The sequence below is a fragment of the Neocloeon triangulifer genome, unplaced genomic scaffold (genome assembly GCF_031216515.1).
Source record: "Neocloeon triangulifer isolate White Clay Creek 2 clone unplaced genomic scaffold, ASM3121651v1 ptg000001l, whole genome shotgun sequence".
Taxonomy (NCBI): domain Eukaryota; kingdom Metazoa; phylum Arthropoda; class Insecta; order Ephemeroptera; family Baetidae; genus Neocloeon; species Neocloeon triangulifer.
In genome coordinates this window covers 10,819,778-10,841,848 of record NW_026775544.1, presented here as the reverse complement: position 1 = coordinate 10,841,848, position 22,071 = coordinate 10,819,778, and the positions used below count along the sequence as shown (strand labels likewise).

Genomic DNA, 22,071 nt, shown 5'->3' with positions numbered 1-22,071 from the left:
TCTTTTTAGAGTTTGCTGTATAATCATTTTTTAATAAATGAAAAAAAGTAACTTTTTTTGCAATAATTTGTACTTTCATTTTATTGATAATTGAATGTTTTAAATGTGAGAATTAATTTGAAATTTCATTTTTACAGAATAAAGTAAACTTTTGGAGATTTGACGATTATTTTATTTTTGATTAAAAGTTTTCTACAAGTGGCTTAATTTGTGATCTTTTATTAGGTCTCCCATCATAATAGTCTAACTAAATAATATGTATTAGTAGAAACAAGATGTTATTCTTTAATTACCTAACTAAATACTAAGGCAAGTTTGAAATTTTTTGTTATTTTCTGAATATTTTTCCAAGTGCAATGAGATTTATGTTGTTGATAAAATCTAACAAGAAAGCTAATCTTTGCTGAAACGGATGAAACAATAAAAATTCAGAAGAAAAAAATGAACTTTTGTGCATTACGAAATAGACTTTTGGATGTGTAGCTTTTTAATTTGAGACACGCGCAGAGCAGGTGCGATCACTTTTTTATACTTGCTGATTAGGAATCGCGCATGCATACTTGAAAATCGCCAACTTCGCGATTCACTCTCTCAGTATAGCGATTGTAATCCGACCCAAAAAGCTGCTGCGTGACCTTTAAACTCACGGCAAGCCGACAATAATTCAGAGCAAAAGAAAAACCAGAGTGTGAAGAGCGTGTGTTTTGAATTGAATCAAAAGCAGAGGAATCGTCATGCCTTCTGCACTGCTTGCCATCACAATTGACACACAGTGCAGTTTATCTTATCTGGCGCGTCACCAAGTCAATTCATGTAATATCGCGTCAACCGCGCGCGGTGTTCCTTAAATTCTCTTCGAAAAGATTGCATGACTAATCAACTCCAACTGTTGACGACAATTAGTTCGATAAAACGTGACAAGTTTCAAGTTTTTTCAACAACTTGGTGATGTAATTTAAGCAGTTGGACGTAATACAAAAATGATGCTTCTGAATTATTAACCAAATTTTTTTCTGTTTTTTAAGTTCATCTTTATTGAACTGTATGCGCAGATTGGGTGATTTTCAACACCTAACAATTTAATTATTGTTTTTTTCTAACATCAAATGAAGTAAAAATTTATAGGAATTGTTCAGTAACTTTAATTTTCTATGTTTTAATAAACATTATATATGTACTTTGGAAAAAACATATATATTTTTTTTTAAGTTGCTAAAAATAAGAATCATCCCTGTGGACAACGTGAAATTTTTTTTAAAATTTATAAATTAATAAATAATAATATTGTCATTTTGCTCTTAATATAATTTACTAAAATGAACGTTTTATATATCTGATTCCCAGAATACTCTTTGCAACTATTTTGTCACAAAGGAATGTTTGTCTGCCAATTAAAAAGATTTCAGCTTGCAAATTCACTGCGTGACAAATTTCGCAGTTCAGCAAATTTCTAAGTCCGCGTTCGTCCTTCCTTTTGTTCAAAGTCGCAGAAAAACTTCCGCGTCCGTATTTGCAAAACAATTTTGGCATTTTTCTGCTGTTTTGTTTAGAGGCGATTTCAAAAACCGTTTCGCAAAAGGCAAAACTGCCAGATAAAAAAAGTCGATCCTTTTTATTCAACTTCTTTTTTCAAACGAGAGTTTACTTTCTTGTGACAACAATAATAATTTTTGTTCCAGCAGTTGGGGCGAAATGCAAACGAGCTCGCACTTGAATGGAGCCTATGTCAGGTGCGCTACCAGAGAGTGAAAGTTTTGCGCCTCGGGATTTATTGCACACGTCCGACTTATGTATTTTCTTTAAAGCGGCCTGTTCAATCCATATCATTATTTTTTAACATGCGTGAACCGATTTGCAGATAATTCGCCAAATTGCTCAGAACAAAAGACACAATGCGTTGCTGAGGGCGAGTAAATCATAAAACGCTCCCATTTTTTTATGCAATTTAAAATCATTGAAAATTGCTTTTATCATATTTACAACTAAAAAACCTTGGATTGGTCTGAAATTTAATGTGTGGAAAAAAATATATAAAAAAAATTAAGAAAGGAAAAGGACGGAAAAGGTAAAGTGATGTATTGATCACATTTCAAAGAAAATAAAGTGTTTTTAAATAAAAATTTTCACTTTGCAGGCATATATTTTTCTTTTTAAATCATAAATTCCGTCCTATTCCATATAATTTGTCTAAAAACACCTTTTTTTCCTCAGAACTAACCATTTTCACATTACATCAACAAAAAACGCAAATATTTTGACCTTTTTTCAATTCAGAAAAACGTCGAACGTTTTAATTCAAATTTATGAAAATAAGACTCCTTTGAGCATGATATAATGATGGCTATTTTTAAAATGTTCACATACGGTTTACAAATATTGGTTGTCAGTTTAAGAAATCGGCCTCTTTGACGGCGTGACAATTGATACATTTACAAGGGTGTTATTTCCGAAAATTTATGGCATTTTATTGCAGGCGCAATTTTTCTGCTCTTGTTATTTTTCTGGTCCCCTGGGAGTTTTTACACCAAGGTTGTGTCTTAGAAACTACAGTCGTATAAACATGACAAAGGGAAGGTCGTGTCTGTTGAGGTTTTTGCGCACCCTGATGCAGGTACGGAAAAGATGCAACGGCAGAGAACAAAGAAAAGGGGCACAAGATGAAACACAAGCCGCTGCAGCGCCTCATATAAAAAGCTTTATTTTTTCCATGCGTGCCCAAGAATAGGCACGGCAGCTTTCATTCAACGCTTTAATTTTCAATTCACAAACAACCAACGTGTTTATTTCCCAAGCAAGGTATAAATACAATTGTAGAAAAAATTATGGAACTTCGTGATTCCAAAAAAGTTGAAATAAATTGAAATTAAGTTTTAAAATTATTTCTTAATTTCAAATAACAGTTCATTTTTTTAAATAAAAAAAAGTATGAAAGTTTATAAAATTTGCAAGATTTTCCAATTTAAATTAAATTATGATTAAAAAAGAAACATGTGTAGGTAATTTTGGGTAATTTTTAGAAGAAATTAGTCTTTATAATTTTAACACTGCAATATCAAGAAGTCTGAGGAATAAGAATTTTCAGGAGAATTTGGCTTTGTGGTAGCCACTTTAATTGTGATAAATAATTACTTCCTCAGTCGAGAGCAACGCAAACTAGTTTGAGATATGAAGTTTGTGTTTTCATAAACTTCCTGGGCAGCCTCTCTCCATGCACAATACACTCTCCTCTTACAATAATTACAAGACGGGCTCTTTACACGAAACGCGTTGACCAAGTTTCCGATAACGATTCAAATGAATGATGAACCAACAGGCCCTGCTTCTCTATCTCTGCAACACTTTCACTAAATCACACAAGAGAGAACTTTCATAACTTCACCTACTCATTGCACACTTCAATTGAGAGTAAAGCACCGCATCTCGCCGCGTGCGTATGCAAATCCTGCAGCCACAGGTCGTCGTCTTTTGCAGCCTCTTATATGTTGTCATGCTTGATTGCCCGGCAGAATAAAACTCTTGCGCAATTTCATTACTTTTTGTACTTATCCCTGATAATGAACATAAATCATTAAAAATGAGGATGGAAACGGATTGAGAATTAATGTTAATTTTACTTTATTTTTAAATTACCTTTGATGTGTTTAAAGAATAATACTATTTGTTAATTTTTAATTGAATTATTGTATAATATTTTTCAAATCTTTAGATCAATAAAAATTAGATGCACATTTTTGTTCTCTTTAGTCCGTTTAAATTGGAACTTCTAAATTTTGCATATTTATTCAATTGCTCAACGTTGGCGTTTTTACAGGTGATATAGTTGGAAGGAAGCAATTTTTTGTATTGGAACAACCGCAATTGAGAACAGTGAATGGATTATAGAGGAAGGAAGGTAGTTCAAGTTGAGTGATTGACCTTTTTGCGACTCCTCCAAGCAAATCAATTCAAACCTTTCAAACAGGACGAAAAAAGCTTCGTTATTTGGTGTGACACGAAAGAATTAGCAAACCATTAAGCGTAGCTTTTACCGCTCTAATTGTTCTAAAAGAGCGAAACGGATTTGGGAGCGACACTCTGCGCCAGGACCATGAGGATGTCAAAAAAGCTCCGCAAGAATTGTTTATTTTCCCTTCTCGGCTAAATAAGAATGATATTTTTCAATTTAAATTAAAATTATATGCGGATTTTTCATAAGTTTTGTTCTTTTGTACAGAGTATTTTCAAAAGAGTTTAATTGTTTTTCCCAACTAAGAAAATATTGCTGTACCCAATTCCGGTAATTTGAAATACTTAGAAATAATTACATTTATTATCCTCTTGCCTTATGATGTCTGCTGCATACAAAGAGACAATAATAAAATTAAAATAAAACTTAAAACTTTGCAATTCGGATGGGATGAAAGAAATATTCTGAAATGAAATGTTTTTAAGAGTTGATTAACTTTATTTAAAGAAATTCATATTCTTTGGCTGAATTTAAGTTAATTACTATTTACATTATCAATTTTTATAACCTCAAAACCTCTTAAGTGAAGTTAAAGTCTAATTTAAACAAAATATAAAATATACGACTTGCATTTTGAAAGTGTTTGAATGAAATACTTTATAATTATTAGCAAATTAAAAACAAAACTGAAATAAAATTAAAATTGATTAATAAATTAAAAACTTAAAGTATAATTTAGTGAAAATGGGGAATAATGTATAAATCGCTTTTAACACAAAATTTTCCTTATTTTATTGAAAAGTAAAAACAGTTTAATTTCATAAAGTAAAATAACGCTATTAAAATTATTCCCTCATTTTTTTTGTTTTAATAAAAAATATCAACGGTATTTGATGTTTTTTCGTCAACCTTTATTGGGATGACCCAGATTGAGGCAGAGTTGGTAAATTTCCTCTCGCTGCTGCTGTCAGATGACAAGAATTTGCTCAACGTCCGCTTCCTTTTTCCTCGTTCGGTGAAAATATTGAATTTCAGCGCCCGAGGAATAGAGCAGGATAGATTGTGGGTCAGTGTGCGCGTTGTGGTTGCACACCATAACTTCCTTAAAATTGTGGGCAACGCCTTGTATGCAACGAGGGCACTGGAAGAAATAATACAACATGTGCGCGCGCGATTGCATAATAAGAAGTGTGTGTGTGCCGTATATATATATTTTTTTTACATGAGCGAGAGAGCAACAGTAGCGCAATGCCCCACAAGAGCCCGCAGGTATTATTTCATCGGCGAGAGAGACAACTCGATCGCGAGATTGGAAAAGTAAAGGGTTGTCGGCTCAGGTGTGTCTCGTTTCGAACGTTGAGAAAATCATAATATTAACCGGCGCTGCACAATTAGGTTTTTTCTTCTTCCTGTCTCTGAAGATGTGCAAACCGTGGGAATGAAGACGTTTTGCATTTTTGTATACGTTTCTATGACGTTCTCTGCCGTTGACAGATTTAGAAATTAAGCCTTTCTTGCGACAAAGAAGCGCCGACATCAAAGGTAACGCCCATCGCAAGGGTGCTCACATTCAAAACCACTTTCTATTGCGCGCGGCCTTTTATATAACAACTTTGGGCCTCGCTGAGGAATAGAAAATAATCCGCTCTTTTATTGGATCGTCTAACCTGAGAAGTCTCTCTATTTATTGATATGCACCCTGAGCCCTGAATACAACAATGCAATTTTGTCTCTTATGGGGATATAAACAGGCGGTGAGAATGTTTGTTACAAAAGATAAATAAAATATGAGGAGAGGATTTTCGCTACCGTTATTAAAGAGGATGGAACCACCTCAGGGCAGCAAAATCCTCCACAAAAACTGATAGTTTAAACCATGAGGATCATTTTGGTACCCAGAAAATTTTTTGAGAAAGTTTAGATCTAACTTTTTTTCATTTTTTATTTAAAAATCGTGCCAATTTTTTAATATTAGGATTTCATGATAATAAATAACATAATGCTTCATATTAAGGCCCTCAAAAATACCTAAGTGAAGAAAAATTTCAAATTTTTTAAACTCCGTGACTTTTCCGCCAGAAATATGATGTGTTCATTAAAACAGCTGTCATATTATAATTCTTAGAGAGTATTTTTTAATTTTCTTTAGTTACTAGTTTAGAGTTAATTATTATTATTATTAATAGTAATAATAGTTAATAATGAAGCAAGGTATCTTTTATCTTACCTTAATGGTGACCAAATTTTAAGGGCAAAGGTCGTTTACCGTGGTGAAAGGTCAGAATGATAAATTGTGTGCCCCTTTAAAATATGCAACCTGTATAAAACATCTTAGATAGCCGAATTATACGTCATGTATTGTATTTTTACAGTTTAATGTTGGATTCAATTCTTCAAATGACTAAATAAAGATAACCTCTAAAAACGACTCTAAACATTGAAATTTTTGGCCTACTATTTTGTTCCATATTGAAGAATTTTGATTTATTCTATTCATATAAAGTGACAATTTTTTTTTTTAAATTGATCTATAAATTCCAGGAACAATCTTAATATTTTTCCAACATTTAGTATTAATGACTCTGAGAGCGAGGTAAAAAATTAATAATTTAAATCATTTCTCAAAATTATATTTTAATTTATAATTATGAAATTGATGGAAAAAATATTTGACCGCAATAATAATGGCAAAAGCAGCAGTTTTTATTTATTTAGCAAATTTATAGCAAACCACTGTTAAATTAATTTAATTCTCCTTAGTTTTTTTAACAAGGCAAAGAAATCGTGGATTTCCCTCTGCAGTCATTGTTGAGCATCACTCAGTAGAGATGGAAAGGACGTTTCTTCATATTAAAATGAGAGAGGAAACGCATGATGTGTGATGTTTCCAGCAGCCGAGAATTACACACACACGCGCGTGATGTAATTCTCGGACTAATACCAAAGGCAGACTCATCTGCTGGTTTATATCTTTCTGCCGCGCTGCAGTTCCTGAAATGAAAAACTTCGGCGAGTGAGAGGTAGAGTGTCCTTCGCACGAGAAAAAAATCATAGTGCACCTCGATCGCGCTGCAAGAGAGCAGATGAACCCTTTCCTTTCACTTATGAGAAAAACTCGCGCTCAACTGGGTCACTCCACACTCCGCGTACAACATTAATTTTTCCCCTTCGGCAGATGATCAAGAAAGAGATGCGTGCACGTTTTATGCAAATCATTAAACTATAAGTGCCGCTTTTCGAAAGCCAGTGCATTTGATCAGCCCATGATTTAAGTGACGAGAAAGGTCGCCAGCTCTGGAGTTAATTTTTTAAACGGTTCTCGATTATGCAATTCAAATTTGGGATACAAAAGTATTTATCAATATTTTATATATTTCTAAATATTTCCACTTATGCTCAATTTAGAGCTAGAAATATCAAATTTTTACAATTGCAGAGTATCCCTCCTTATTTTGACTTTTCATTTTCTTTTTTACTTTGAAAACAAGATTAAAAACAAAAAAAATGAATCGACTTACTCTTAACTTAGTCTAAATTGCGAGACGTATCCCACCAGCACTGATCTAAACAATAAATAAAATGGAAAATGTGTTATTTGTTATGTTCAAGTTTAAAATTGGAAAATTGTCCTTCTTAAATATAGCAACTTATACAAATTGAGTGGTTTTGAGTGCAGTGTGGATCAATTAATAAATATATATAAATATATTTGCTTTCAATTTATGTGATACATTTTTTTTTAATATGATGTTTTTATTTTAATTTCCAATGAGCTGGTTTTTTCAAGTCTAAAGCGTGCAGTATGAAAATTAAAACTGAATAGTTTTTTATGGATTTTCTGCCTTGAAAACACAACCCAGCAGCAATAGTTATTTTCAAAAGTCTCCTACTTTGGCGTTGAAATGCAATCTATTTCCAAATTAGTTGTAAAATCACTTAAAACAAACAATTACAAAATTCTAACTATATAATCGCCTGATTTGGACTAACAATAAATATCGAACCAATGAAAGAAAAAAACTCCTCTCCTTTCCAAATTTAAAGTAGGATTTGTTATTTGCATTTCTTTTTTAACTGAATATTGAAGAGAAACTATATTTTAGCTGCGAAACCTGCAAAAGTCTCTTTTCTTTTTATTATAATTCATTTTCAAATAAAAGTATTTTTATAATTTAATTGACAACCAGATAAAAAATTTAAAAAAAAATTATCTGCTTACATTATCTTCTTAAATCGTCTGCAAAATCTCTCAATATTCCAAATATCTAAGCCAAAGATCAATTGCTATAATTAATTTTTCAGTAAATTGAGTTTATTCATAGATGGATGCAGATGGATGGGATTTTTTACTTTTCCCATGGTCTGTTTTCAAGATGGAGTGATTTTGAGTTTATTTATTATTACATAATTTTAATTGCAAGCTTTCATTTGTAGACCGGAGATTGAAAATTTCTCAATGAGATCTCGGCTTCCTCTTTTGCCTACTGTATAATTACCTGGCTGCAAAAGAGGTCGCCGTGTTCTGATCAATTCGCCTGGAATATTTACAATGGTTTTTCTTTATCTTGAAATACTTTAAAATTTAACCACCTTGCGATCATTTTTATTCGCAAGTAATTGAGTTTCGCGCTGTTTAGTGGTTTATCACCTGCTGGGGAATAAATAAAAAACCCTCACTTTAGAAAGAACGATCCTCCCTCCTTCTTGTGTATTAGGCAGTGCTTTATTATTTCACACACGCACAATATCATAGGAGGGCCCCATGCGCGTTTTTTCCACAGCGCAGACAAACAGGTTGCTTGCACATGTGCAGCTGCCCCCGAAGAAACTCAACACCCTCTTCCACCCTGTTGGCGTAAAAATGATCCTTTCACGCAGTGGATGGGTCAGGTCCCCTACCAGGCCCGCATTCCAATGCATACAAATAGGAGAGAGAGGAAAAGGCGCGCAGTATATTTTTCAGCGTCGGCTTTAAAAAATACAAAAAAAGGAGATGAGCGTGCTTGAAATCCTATGCGAGGGAGGAAAATCGTGAAATGGATATCAGTCAAGGGCAGTGGTTCTTTTGCCTCCCCGAGAGCGCTGCCTCCCCGAGAGCGCCTAACTGCATGTAATGATTGCCTTTTCTGCGGCGGGGCGCAATTTGTATGCCCTGACAACCTAATATTAAATGTGAAACGCCAATTAATTCATTTCATACGCCGTTTTGAGCAGACAAACACTGAATCACCAATTTAAAAGTTTATTTGTTTTCCGTTTTACATTAAATGGGTCAGAATAATTTCATTTTATTAGACGAATACTTATTCAAAATGTTAATTATGATTGGAAATTCCCAATTTTTATTTAAAGCTTTTAAGGAGAAGTAATTTATTTATTTTCAAATCAAAGTAAATTTTGGAAGATTAATATTACTTCGCGAGCGCAGGGCGAGCGCAGGCCGAGCGCAGGGCGAGCGCAGGGCGAGCGCAGGGCGAGCGCAGGGCGAGCGCAGGGCGAGCGCAGGCCGAGCGCAGGCCGAGCGCAGGCCGAGCGCAGGCCGAGCGCAGGCCGAGCGCAGGCCAAGCGCAATTGACCCCTAATTGTTACGAACTTATGTGTTGCCGCGATCATCACAGTTTTCACGTATGTTATTGGGGTCAATAAGAGGAGTCTCTGACTAAATTTTGAATTAAAAATTTTTGAGTACTTTTTGAAAAATCCGGGTTTTTTAAAAACACAAAATTGCGTTTATCTTTGTTTCTATTGAGTTTATAGCAATGCGGTTTTCACTGTAATGGGTAACTTTTTATTCCGAACAACTTTTCTGTGGATCAAAATGTTCTAGGTGAAAGGTCAAGGTCACTAAAATGCATTTTAATTTTTTAAAGGAATTTTTCTCAAAGAAGCATACCTTGTTTTTTTTCCGTGGTATAGGAAAAAATGTAGCCCATCAAATTTTATATCTGGTCAGTAAAAATCTCGATGGCCTCTTTTTTAGTTTTAAAGATATTTTTATTATAATTTAAAAAGATGCGTTCTCGGCAAAACGCGTTATTTTGAATTTTAACTGTTTTGATAAAAATAATGTGATTTTTTTGTGTGGCCATTTTTCTCAAAGAAGCATACCTCGGATTTTTTTGTGGTATAGGAAAAAATGTAGCCCATCAAATTCTACATCTGGTCTGAGAAATTCAGAATGGCCTTATTTTTAGTTTTAAAGATATGTAGAATTTGATGGGCTACATTTTTTCCTATACCACAAAAAAATCCGAGGTATGCTTCTTTGAGAAAAATGGCCACACAAAAAAATCACATTATTTTTATCAAAACAGTTAAAATTCAAAATAACGCGTTTTGCCGAGAACGCATCTTTTTAAATTATAATAAAAATATCTTTAAAACTAAAAAAGAGGCCATCGAGATTTTTACTGACCAGATATAAAATTTGATGGGCTACATTTTTTCCTATACCACGGAAAAAAAACAAGGTATGCTTCTCAATATACTTTTCTGATTTAGAACCATTATTTTGTCTCATCCCTTCTTCCAAAATTGATATTTTTTTTACCTATTTTCACAAGTTTCTGAAGTAAGTCGACATAATTTTCATCCCTCTCCGAATCGCAACTGTTTTGGGCTGAAAGGCTGCAAACCAGACGCCCAAATTAAGTGAAAAAACGTACTCAAGTGGCCCACTTAAGGGGTGCACGTGTTTTTTGTTGGCGCAGGCAAGGAAATTTATGAGAATTTCCAGATAAGAGGAATTCGTTTCGGTTGCAGTTAGGGGGTCTGCATGGTGAACTCGGTGGCATCAAAGCAGCGCGTCGAGGCCATAAAATGCACCTCGTGGGGGAGAGAAGAAGAAGGAAGTTTTTTTCCTCATAATAATCTCTGCGCCTGTTCAATAAAAAAAACTCTAATGGTGGATTCAGTTATATAGGGGGGTGCATCCAACAGTTGTCTGCAGGTTGCTTTACAATATTATTTATCCAAGGATTTCTCTCCTCTCCGCGCTCAGCCGGAGATTTATTAAAAAATTTGACGCATTTCCTCTTTCTGGTTGGTTTTTTTCCTTGCACGTGGAAATCGAGAGACAAAGAGAGCGATGGGTCGCTTGCCAAGCACTGTTGTTTAATTTAGAGCATTTAACTTGTTCGGTTAAAAGCGGCGGCGGCGCGCATCGGTGACTCACGCGCTTCGATTTTCCGCGTATGCAAATGAAAATAAACTTGAGCAGCCGAAATAGACTCGTGTCAGCGAGAGAATTGAGCGAGGTGTGCAGTTTGAAGGAAGCGCCGCCGGATTTTGGCAAGCGACTCGGGAATTCTTTTCTTTTAAAATAAATGCGCGTGACCTTTTCTCTCCCATCTCGCTTTTTGATTTTATTTTTGTGCGTGTCTCGAAATTAAGTTTTGTGTTTTGACAGGCTTTTTGCGTGTGTCAGCCCTCGGCTAAAAACGGACCGTCCAACAATTAACGCTGGTTAAAATTAGCGAGCGCCAAAATATTGCACAGCTCTGTTGCTAAATAGTTTTTTGTTCTATCTGTGGTTCCTCCTGCGACGCCACAACACCAGATTTTATTGGACCTTTATTTGCTTGTTAGAGTTTTTAATTTCGTAGGTTTCTTAATTTAAAAATTTTAATGCTTTTTAATTTAGGGCCAAAAAGCCAATAGAGTTTTCTAACTTTTTTTTTTGTAAAAATTTCATTGACAATTTGGGCAAATTTTACACGCAGTTTGAAGCCAAATATGAAAATGTTAATATCTTTTATAGTTATAGTGAAAAAAAAAATATATTGAATTTCTTTTTAAATGTGTTTACTTTATTTATAATAAAATTTTTATTTCTAATTAAATTTTAATAATTTTTAAAATCTAAAATTTTAATCCATTTTTAGTTTCTTATTTTGAAAACATTTTAACAAATAAGAAAGAAAACATTTATTCTAAATCTACACTAAAATTATTATTATTTAATCTTTTGATCAAATAGCCGACAAAATCACAGACTAAATAATTAAATTATATCAACTTGTTCGATTAAAATTGACCTGTATTTTTATTATTTGACACAATTATCAATGCAAATTAAATAGAACTGATTTGATTTAGGTCTTAATTTTTTAATCAAACATGCGTTTATATCCCAAAAATTTACCCCTGCTATTAAATTAGGAGTAAATCTAAAGGAAAATTTGAACGTTTTCTCAATTTGAATTGTTTAGTTTATAAGTGCTAAGCCATTCCAATATTGTTACTATAACGCTTATACAGCAATGGTGGTTAAAGTTTTGCCAAGAATTACATCAAAAAAATTGGTTTCTTTTGTTCAGAGGATTTGATTGGAGCATATGCCAAAATAATAGTCTTTGATCAAAATATATTTGAGGCAGAAATTATTATGGGTTTACCACGGCGGCCGAGTCTCTTTTGCTGTAATTCCCTTTTCCCTTTTTTTTTCACCAATTTAAAATTTTAGTATTGATCAAGAAGAATAATTAATCATTTAATATAAAATACGACTTTGATGGGAATAGAAAATCCCTGCAAAAAGTAAAAAGCTATAGAAGTTTTTTATTTCATAATGTAAGCACAGGATTTTTTCAAATCTCATAAAAATCACTCAATAAAATGTGATGGAATTTTTCAATATATTTTTTATTTGTCTTCATTCCGTTTATTTTCTTTGTGTTGACAGAGTGAGTAGTTTTTTTGTCTGTTCATCTTGGCTGAAAAGTTTTGTGAGATATTTGGATAGCGGCGCGCTGAGCATATAATATAAGTTTTGAGTAGAGAAAACGGATATCCGCCAGCGCACGCAGCGCGAGATGATGAGGAGCACAAAGAGAAGAGATAAGAAGCAGCAACACAGCCTCCGAAAGAGGGCTTCATCTGCTCGCTCGGCAAATTATCATGCGAGCGAGCGAGCAAGAGAAGAGAGACGGCAACTGCGCACTCTCCCAAATATTATGACGTAAACGTGGATTCTTTCTCGTGTCTGCGGAGGAGAGGCTCATAAATGTGCACCAAGTCTCGGTGCTCGTCGCGCTAAATTGTCTCAGCCAGTGACAAAAAGGCAAAAAAGTCCGAACGAAATCGGAGCGGTTCCGGTTTTGGTGTTCCGTCCGACTCTCTCCGGTCTATTTTCACCGCCATGGGACAGAATTAAATGCGACGTGCTGAACAGGTGAGCCCTTTTTCAAAGTTATTTATTCGGCTGTTGTGAAGGGTGCGCGCGGTCCAAATTAAAAATAACACCGAGTCTCTTCTTCATTTATTAAAAAAAAAAGAAGAAGCGACGCAACTTCTTCTTCTTTTTTTTTTTGTAAATTCATTGGCATCGTCAAAATAACATTGGCACTCTTTCGTGAATAAAGCGGGCTCGGGTTTATATTTATAAACCAGCAGCCAAGCACACTCGGAAGTTGCAGGAAAACACGTGACTTGTCGGCCGGGGTGTATATAAATCTAACTGTTGTTTAGAAATATATCTACTGAATTACGCTTTGTCTCGATGGTCCGTCTGTCTGCGTCTTCTCTATTTTATTCCCCTTTGATGCCGCTGACAAAGAGCAGAACCAAACGTTTTAGATCCCAAATTCTTTTCGCACCATTTGCTGTAAACCCCTGTAAAAAAATGCTGGTGATCAATCCAGGAAAGAAATCACGTGAAGACAATTAAAATAAAAAACGTTGGGTTGCTATAATTAGTTTTAACCCAAAACTTCATGGTTAAATTCAAAATAATACAGGAATTAAAAAATTAAATAAATTTGACAAAAATTATAATTCAATGTGTCAATTGAAAGGTCACAATTTAATTGCCCTTGTAAACCAGCATGTTTGAGGGAAAAAACAAATTATTTCGTCAATTATCCTCTCATTTGCAATTGAGCAAGAAAGTTTTTATTTTTTGTTTCAAATGATCGTTTAAAAAAAATTAATCAATTACTTAAAATCAGGCTGATCTTCAAAAGTAATTTTCATTGAAAGCTTTTGAATTTTCTAACAAAAAAGTCGTTCTGAAGAAAATTTCTTCAAGCTTCACCAAATCAGTGCAATACCCAAAATTTCGGCTAATTTAAATTTATTTGGAAATTTTCGACATTAATATTTGATGTGAAGGGAAACTTTCTGTGATAATCATTTAATATTTTTGCATTTTCATCTTTTAATTTAAATAAAAAGGTGAGGAATCTTCATTAAATTAATCATTTACTCTCCACAATCATATCTTTCATTTTAGAAAAACCGATGAATAATGCAAAAGTATGTCTCTTAGCATGTATATTTCGCCGCGTCGCGAAATCTCAGAGTCTGTGTGTCGTGGCCAGAAATGAAATATAACCCTTGGTGCAGGCGGAAAAAAAATTCCTCTTTGGCCTCCAACAATACACACACACACATAATCTGCTTGTGCAAAATGCGAGCTCGGCTTTATCGGTGGTTGCTATGGCGATGGAATGCGCACACAGCGCCATGGCGCCTTCTTTTCCTCGTCGCTTCCTTCCTGCTGTTTCAATGGGTGCCTCGGCCTGCTTCTGGCGGCGTTTCCGCATCCTGGTCTCGCCGCCGCCGACCGGCGAGTCCGGAAGCGATGCGCGGAGAACGGATCAAGCAAAGGCTTTATCATTTTGTGCAGTGCGTCTTCATCCTCCACCGAGCGAGCACCCTTTTTTGCACAACAAAAAAGACCTTTATGTGGATGGATGGCACTTTTTGCCACCGCAGCCCGAATAACTCTTCGTTTTACTACACATGAATCCAAAAGAAAGATGACACGCTGCAATATCCAATTCCACTCGCAAAATATTTCAAATTGTAGACCGTCTTTTTTTAATTCACTCCAAAGTTCATATTGCGCGAAATATTGCATGTATTCCAAATATATAATTTTGACAAAAAAATCCTTCGGTGGAAATTTTCAAGATTTTTATTTTATGTTGTTTAACTTTTTACCACTATTGAGTTGAAAAATTCATTAAAAACTTGAAGATGATATTAAGTTTTGAAAAAATAGACAATTTTTAATCTGCTCAAAAATTAGGGTGATAAAAAAAATTCCTTTTTTTTTCGCTTTATGAACTTTGGAATCAAAATTTCTGGCTTTAAACGATATTATTAGACTTTTTGACCGTTTCGAAGTTTTAACTTCAATATTTTGGGGAGAACGATTGATTCTCTTTCACCTTAGTCTATAGTGAGCGATTACCTGAAACCTTGCAATAAAAGAACTGAAAATGCACAATGAATGAAGCGCAAAATTCAAATTAATTGAAATTTTCTAACTTTGGAAATTTCAGCAGTTAAATTACACCTAATTATCTGTTTTAATCAGCAGCTAGGAAAGATGAAACCTTCTATTTTCTCAACAATTTAACTCCATATATATGCAAACAAACAAATAGTTTTAATTTTTATCCCAATTTTTCCTTATTTATTATTATATTATTTATTTAAATTTTACTTATTTTAAAATCAAATAACTATGTTTTTCTTCAAAAAAAAGCATCAATTGCTGTTCAAAATTGTACGCAGTGACCTGTGCGGTGCGAGCACGCTTAGATATGAATTGGAGCCTATTTCACAATTTGTCAAGTAACTGGGACACGCATTTGAAAAGTATAAGGAGCGCCGCTCTTTGGAGGTGACAAGCGGCTCCTGAGACGCCCTATTTATTTCCGCAACCTGCAAAACCTAATTAACCACGAAACGGCAGGGCAATTTTCTCTCTAGAGGTCTCTTGTGCAAAATTATTGGCACACGCAGCAGTTTTAAAACTGTACATATAAAAACTCATCATTGTTTTGCCTCCAAATTAAAAAAAGATTCTCTGTCAATTAAGATAATTGCATTTGGTGTTAGCAAGAAGCTTTTTATTTTCTCCTCAAAGGATTTTCATTTTTGGTAAACATTAAGTTTTCTTCAAGAAAAATTAGGAAATTAAGATTTTATATTTTCAAAATTGGTTATTTACTTCGCAGCAGTTTTTCCTAATGCTTTTGATTAAAAAAGTGTCTTCTTGTGTGTTTTGTCGTGAGAGACGCTGCCGTGTGTCTCACCACCGTGCATGAGTTCCGGTATGGTCGCCGCAAAACACACTGCGCTTTTTGCAAGCGACGGACGATTCAGCAGTTTTGCAGCGCGCAGGAAAGAGCGATACATAAAAATAAAATCGCCATGTTGCTCGGCGCGCACTTGCTGCATGCCCGGCTCCTCTTTCAAGCGTCAAATGGAATTGCGAGAAATCAGCATGAAAAGGAAGCGTCAACAACAAAAAATGTGTGCCTTTCAAAGGAAGTCTCTGTTTTGTTGCTGCAAAACGTGCAAACAACATTAATTTAAATTCGCAATAAATTTAACAGATATGAGTTCTTAATTTTATGTTATAGATTTGAAGTAAAAAAATAAGTATTTTTCAATCTCGCACTATTCCTGAAAACTTAAAAATCAATGAATTTCAGAAGTCAAAAGAAATTTTTTTACCCACTAGAGCTATTGTAATAGTTAAGTTTTTACTTGAAATTATATAAATTCCTACATTCCTAGGAAGTTTAATTTTGTACTTACAATGAATTAACAATTATTTATTAATTTAAGCAAATTTTACTTCTGCTTTTTCTGTATATCTTATTTCAAATTTCCTCAGCAATGTTTAACTAAAAAAATTAGATAAATTTGCAGCAGTTTTTTTGTGTTTGGCTCGATGTTGTGAGGATGCGCAGGCCTTGCGAAAGTGGCGTTTTTTTTTGTGTCGTTTGGCACAAAAATAAAGGCTCTGGACAAATGAAAGGAAATAGGCATATTGCAGCATCGCAGATGCCGCGGCATATTATTGTTTTGCGGCGGCTCACGCGTTAGTAGGACGCAGACACACACACAACCAAATCAGCCGCTAACAAGACCACTTTTACTTTTGGCCTAAAACTTGAACTCGCTTCTTGCATAACGGCGCTGCTACAGCTCGAGCGCTTGCATTGTTACCCAACTCGCTGCCCATATTGCACATCACTTATGCAAATCGAAATTCACACTCTCAACTTTTGTATTTCATGATCACTTTTTCAACCGTGATGTTCATCAGGAGTTCATTTCATGCAAAAATTTGGTACTGTTATGAGCTAAAAATATTTTCATTCTATTCTTTTAAGCTATAAAATAAAGAAAGAAAAATTACAAATAGAAATTTTTTTTATCATTTTAAGTTTTGCAAGAATGGAGAGGTTATTAGGCCACGTTATGAATTTTAAATGAATAAATTAAAATGGGAATGCAGATTTTATATTTATGACTTTTCATTTATCCTTCTTCATGTAACAATTTAGCAGAAATTTTTTTCATATAAAATTTGACAGATTTTTTTAATAATCTTGGAAATCATTCCAAAATTAAGAGGCCAAAAAAGACAGAATTGACTAAAAATAAAAAATAAACTTTAAGAGAATTAGAAATTTTCCTTATAATTTAAATAAAATAAAAAAACAAAAATTTGAATCACAAATAATGAAGATTAACAAATGTCCTTTATATTTTGTTAATATATTGCGGTTTTGTTTAAAGTACTATTTATAATTGTGAAACAGTTTTAAATCGTCTGGGTAACGTGACGTTTATGAAAATGATGCTAGGTCTTCAGTTTAATCATTGCGGGGTGACACATCGCGCGGCACCCGAGCCACAACAGATGAAACACATATCCGCGAATTGCACATCGCTTCGCCACTTCCGATTAGCTCGCAGCTTGATATATTCTGACGCACTTCTTGTCTTTTATTTTTTCGCCGGTGATTCCTCCTTGTCCAATTTTAAAAATAGGCCTGATGTGTCTTCAATTCCGAGCCGCGGCTTTTGACGTCATGCAGCCTGTTTTTCTCTCTCGCGCGCGCATGTATCAGAGAGAATATCCAGCAGCAGCTCGTTTTTTTGCTCTTTGCAATTACAATGAGCTTTTTGGCAAGCCTCTCCGAATCGGTTTTGCGCCAACGTGAGCGAATGATTTCCAGGCAGATGCTTCGTAATTGCGCGCAGGAGAACTTCAACATTTATGAAACTGAAGCAAATTTCCAAATCCACTTTTATGATTTATTATAATTAGAACAAAAAATAGAGAACATCTTAAATTAGGCTTGAAATTTAAATTGATTAGTCAAGGGTTTTTTTTTTGTTAAAAAATAAAAAACAAATTAATTAAGTAATTTACATTAAAAGTTTAATTTTACAATGATACCTTTTATTTCAGCCACCTTTTTTCAAATAAATTCTCCTAAATTTTATATTTTACCAGTTCAAAGCATTTTTTTTGGCGTTTTGGACTTAAAATTAATTGCAATAACTTTGATTGAAATTCTGGAGTCCAATAAAGTTTATCGCAGGAAAGAACTTTACCAATTTTCCCCACATGCTTTTAAAAAGTTTCACGTTGAGGAAAAAGTAATAATTTAAACATCTTTTAATCAATAATCGCTTGTGCTGACAATGAGATCTGAGATTTGACGAGGAAATGCTCAGGCAACTCTGGCCGCTTCTTGTGTTGGGCGCACCTGCAGCCGTGGTAGTTTTTTACGGCCTCTCTTCTTCTTTCTCTCTTTTTCACCTCCTCTCTCGCTCTCGTCGTGGCTGCTGCCGCTCGAATCGGATCACAATCCACCTTTGGGAGACATCCTGGAATTTCCGGTTGTGGCCTTGTAGCGCTCAGGTTTTTGCTGCCGCCTCTCTCGGAGATGTTACCGCCGCAGCAGCCCAACGGCGCGCAGGTATGCAGACGCGGCGGGATTGCGGAGAGCGATCCGGATGAAGGAGGAAAATCACTGCACCTGATCCGACCCCCTCAGCAACCAATTCACAGCCACTCGTAAATAAAAACGCAGACGAGGAAGGAAAATTTTTAAGTAATTTTCAGCGCAGGAACCTTTTTTAAAATGAGTTAGTTCAAGTTTTTCATCATTGCAGTTGATTAATTAATTAATCAGCCTGAAAAGGGAATAATCTTGCGGTGACACATTAGATAATGATCCAGTCAAACGGCATCTGCATACAAAACGTGCGCGGTTGGTAAAGTACTGCGGAGACAGACGCGGGGCAATGAAAGTGTGCAATTAGTGAAAGTGTTTTCAGGCCTCTCTCGGTTAGTTCATCGCGTTATTTTTATTGATGCAACCTACACTTGGAGAGGAGCTTCTCTCTTCACAATCGAGAGGAAAAATAATAATAGTAATGCTTCATGGAAAAAGTCGCTTTTTTATATCAACAATGAAAGGTTACAGACATATATTTGTTAAAAAGCTCCCAGATAAATTTGTTTTTAAGCGAAAGAGTCTGAAATGACATTTTATAAAAATAGTCAATTAGTGATATTTTGTGCATCTGTAGCAACCTCCAGTTGAAAGTTTACAACTCTTCTAAATTCAAAACTAAATTTCTATTAAAGTTTTCCTCAGAGAATTGAGGTGATAAAATAAAAAATAATAATAATAATGGAAATGAAATTAAATAAGAGTAAAAGATTAAAATATTTCACGAAAGTGTAAAAAGCAATGTTTTAGTCTCAAAATTTCAAAGTAGTACCAAAAAGGTCTTAATTATTGCAAAATTTCCTTAATTATTTTGATTATGTAGCAAATAAATATTCTACCTAGGCGCTCCTTCGGAAAAAAAATTGATAGACCGGAAGTTTGAATCTCGTCTCGGTAATGTATTATTATATAAAAGAGTGAGGTGGAAATAAAGAGACGAATTTAGCCCAAGCGGTGCTAGACAAGGAAATAAGGCGCGATGGGAAGAGTTTGCGTCACTCGCGGTGCCGCGAGTTGCTTGTTCGCTCGCTCGCTCGCGAGGACGATAATTTTAAAGCAAAGGAGGAGGGGGAGAGGGAAATATATAATGTGCCGGTGGGTCTGGGAGGGGGGAGGGCCCGTCTGAGTAGGTGGTTCTGGCTGCGCTGGCTCGGAAGATTTTTCAGTACGCTTCGAGACCAAGACCAGAGCCGAGAGGCGCAGGCAGATCGGCATGTCTGTTGCTGCTTAGGTGTTTCGTGTGATTGGTGTGAACGTGCGATGCTCTTTTGATTTTAAAACAATCGCGACAGTGCCGAATTCAGCAAGAAAGGATTTTACCGCAGCATCCCGCGCCCGATTTGATGTGAGTACCAAAAAAATCTGATCTCGGGGGGTGGCGCGGGAGGAGAGAGACGCGCCGAGGAAAAGGTGCAGCACCTGTTGCTTGCTCACAGATTTTTCTTCTTCTTCCCCCTGCACTGCCCCGAGTTGTGGAGAGAAAATAATGCGAAGCGAACGGAAATATAATGATGAGAAATCGTATAAATGAGGAAGAATGTCGCGGTTTCCTCTTTCCCTGCGCGCCTTTAGAATTCTGAAAGTTTTTAAAGACTAAAATAATTATATTTATAAGACAAAATTGTTTCCTAAATAATAATATTTTGCTGATGGGGAAAACCAGCAGCCGGAAGTAAACCACCCACCCAACACAACACGAAAGGGCAATCGTTTCGAAATCTATTTCACAGCCAAAGCCAGAAAGAACCAGTCTCAAGGAAGTAATTCAACAACAAGTGATTCTTCAATTGAATATAAATTATTCCATTTATATTCAAATCAATAAATTTTGTTCAAAAAAGGGTGGGTTTTTAGCACTGAATAATAATTTGGTTTAGTTTATATGAATTTTTATTTAAAAAAAAGTAAAACAGGGTCTCATAAAGTTGTTTGTAAGTCCCAATTTTAGGCAGATTTTGCTAAAAAAAATTATTTTTTGTATGTTTCACTTAGTTTAAATACAAATTACAAATTTTCGGAGTCAACTTCGGCGAAAATTAAAAATCCTTTCCTTTCCACCACATTACTATTTCTCTTCAAAACTATGTAACAAAATTAACCATGTTGATTTTGAAACGTCATCATTTTTTACTTCGCAAACTTCCCATAATTAAATTATTTCATCACTCTTCCGCAGTGTACGTAATTTGTCCACATCGCTCCAAATTAAATTAGCACTGGTGCGATAATCAGGCTCTTCTTTATTTTTCACACTCGCCGCCGAATAACAATCCTTCCGGATGAGATTCGCACCTGTTGCTGCGCGAGAATGAATCGGAAAAATACGCTCTACATTTTTTTCGCAATTAATGCAATCTGAGTCAGTTCCGGTCGGCGCCGCGATAATAGAAACGCGACAGGCAGGTGACACTACTTCTTGTTGCTTGTTTTTCAATAATCGCGCATTCCGACTTTTGTGTAAGCACTTGTTGTGAAATCGCTGCTGCTATAGGTGCAACCACTTCCTTGTGCGAGGAAAATTTTGTAATAAAAAGGAACATGACCTGCCGTAGCAATCGAAGAGGCAGCCGCGGTCGAAAAGGTCAACTGGCGTCCAATTAACCGAATCGTCAGACTTGGACTTTTCTCTTTCTGGCCGCGATCAGCAATACTGAGTTCAAACTCCAACTTGAAATTAAATTAATTTCAACCAATCAAAGTAGAGAAGCAGAGTTTTAGACTGTTAGTTAATTTTTTCAGGGTTTTTTTTATTTTGAAAATTAATCCTTAACTTTTTGAAGGGAGAAATTTCAATTTATAAAAATATCAAATTAATTTGGATTGAATTATTTAGCTGAAGGAAAGATTACAATGTCATGAACTTAAAAAAAATTAATAATACAATATTAACTATTTAATATTTTGTTTAATCGTTGCTTGAAGATTTGGTATTAAGGTTTTTTTTTTACAAAAAGTGGTCGCAAATGTCAAATTGTCTTTTTTTTAGAGAAACATCATAACTTTTTTTTCTCCAAAGTACTCTCACAATTTTCATACAAATCGATGTCTTCCCTTTAAGAAAAATTCCGCTTCATCTTTTTACTGCGTGCAAATTTTGCAAACCTTCCTGCGGCCGGTCTGACTGGTGGCGAATTATAAATTGGGCGGCGGAGGCAAACTGGCTCGGGCTGTGCAGGAAAATAAAACAAAAGTCGTCTCGGCGTATATAAATTTTCGACGCTGTCGGGCGCAAAAGATGAATCTCGGAGCTTGCACAGACTCCCGCTGGGCGTCGCACGCAAAAAACGAGACCTTGGCCTTCCCCTTCCCGCGAGATTTTTTCTTCCTCCATCGCCCAGCCGCCGCCGC

The 22,071-nt window shown here is 35.1% G+C and overlaps 1 protein-coding gene across 3 annotated transcripts in view; it reads left to right on the top strand.

Annotated features, from left to right (window-relative positions):
* LOC132195798 (ets DNA-binding protein pokkuri) overlaps positions 1-22,071 on the top strand; it is a 37,963-nt gene that overhangs the window by 8,806 nt on the left and 7,086 nt on the right. Inside the window, exon 1 of one of the 3 annotated variants that reach the window (XM_059618011.1) lies at positions 12,924-13,118. The exons of 1 other annotated variant lie outside the window; for it this stretch is intronic. In XM_059618011.1, the coding sequence (XP_059473994.1) occupies positions 13,101-13,118 (18 nt within the window). In that variant the 5' untranslated portion in view covers positions 12,924-13,100. Of the gene's footprint in view, positions 1-12,923; positions 13,119-19,876; positions 20,069-22,071 lie in introns of those variants that run through there. One more of the 3 variants, XM_059618019.1, reaches the window with a different exon arrangement.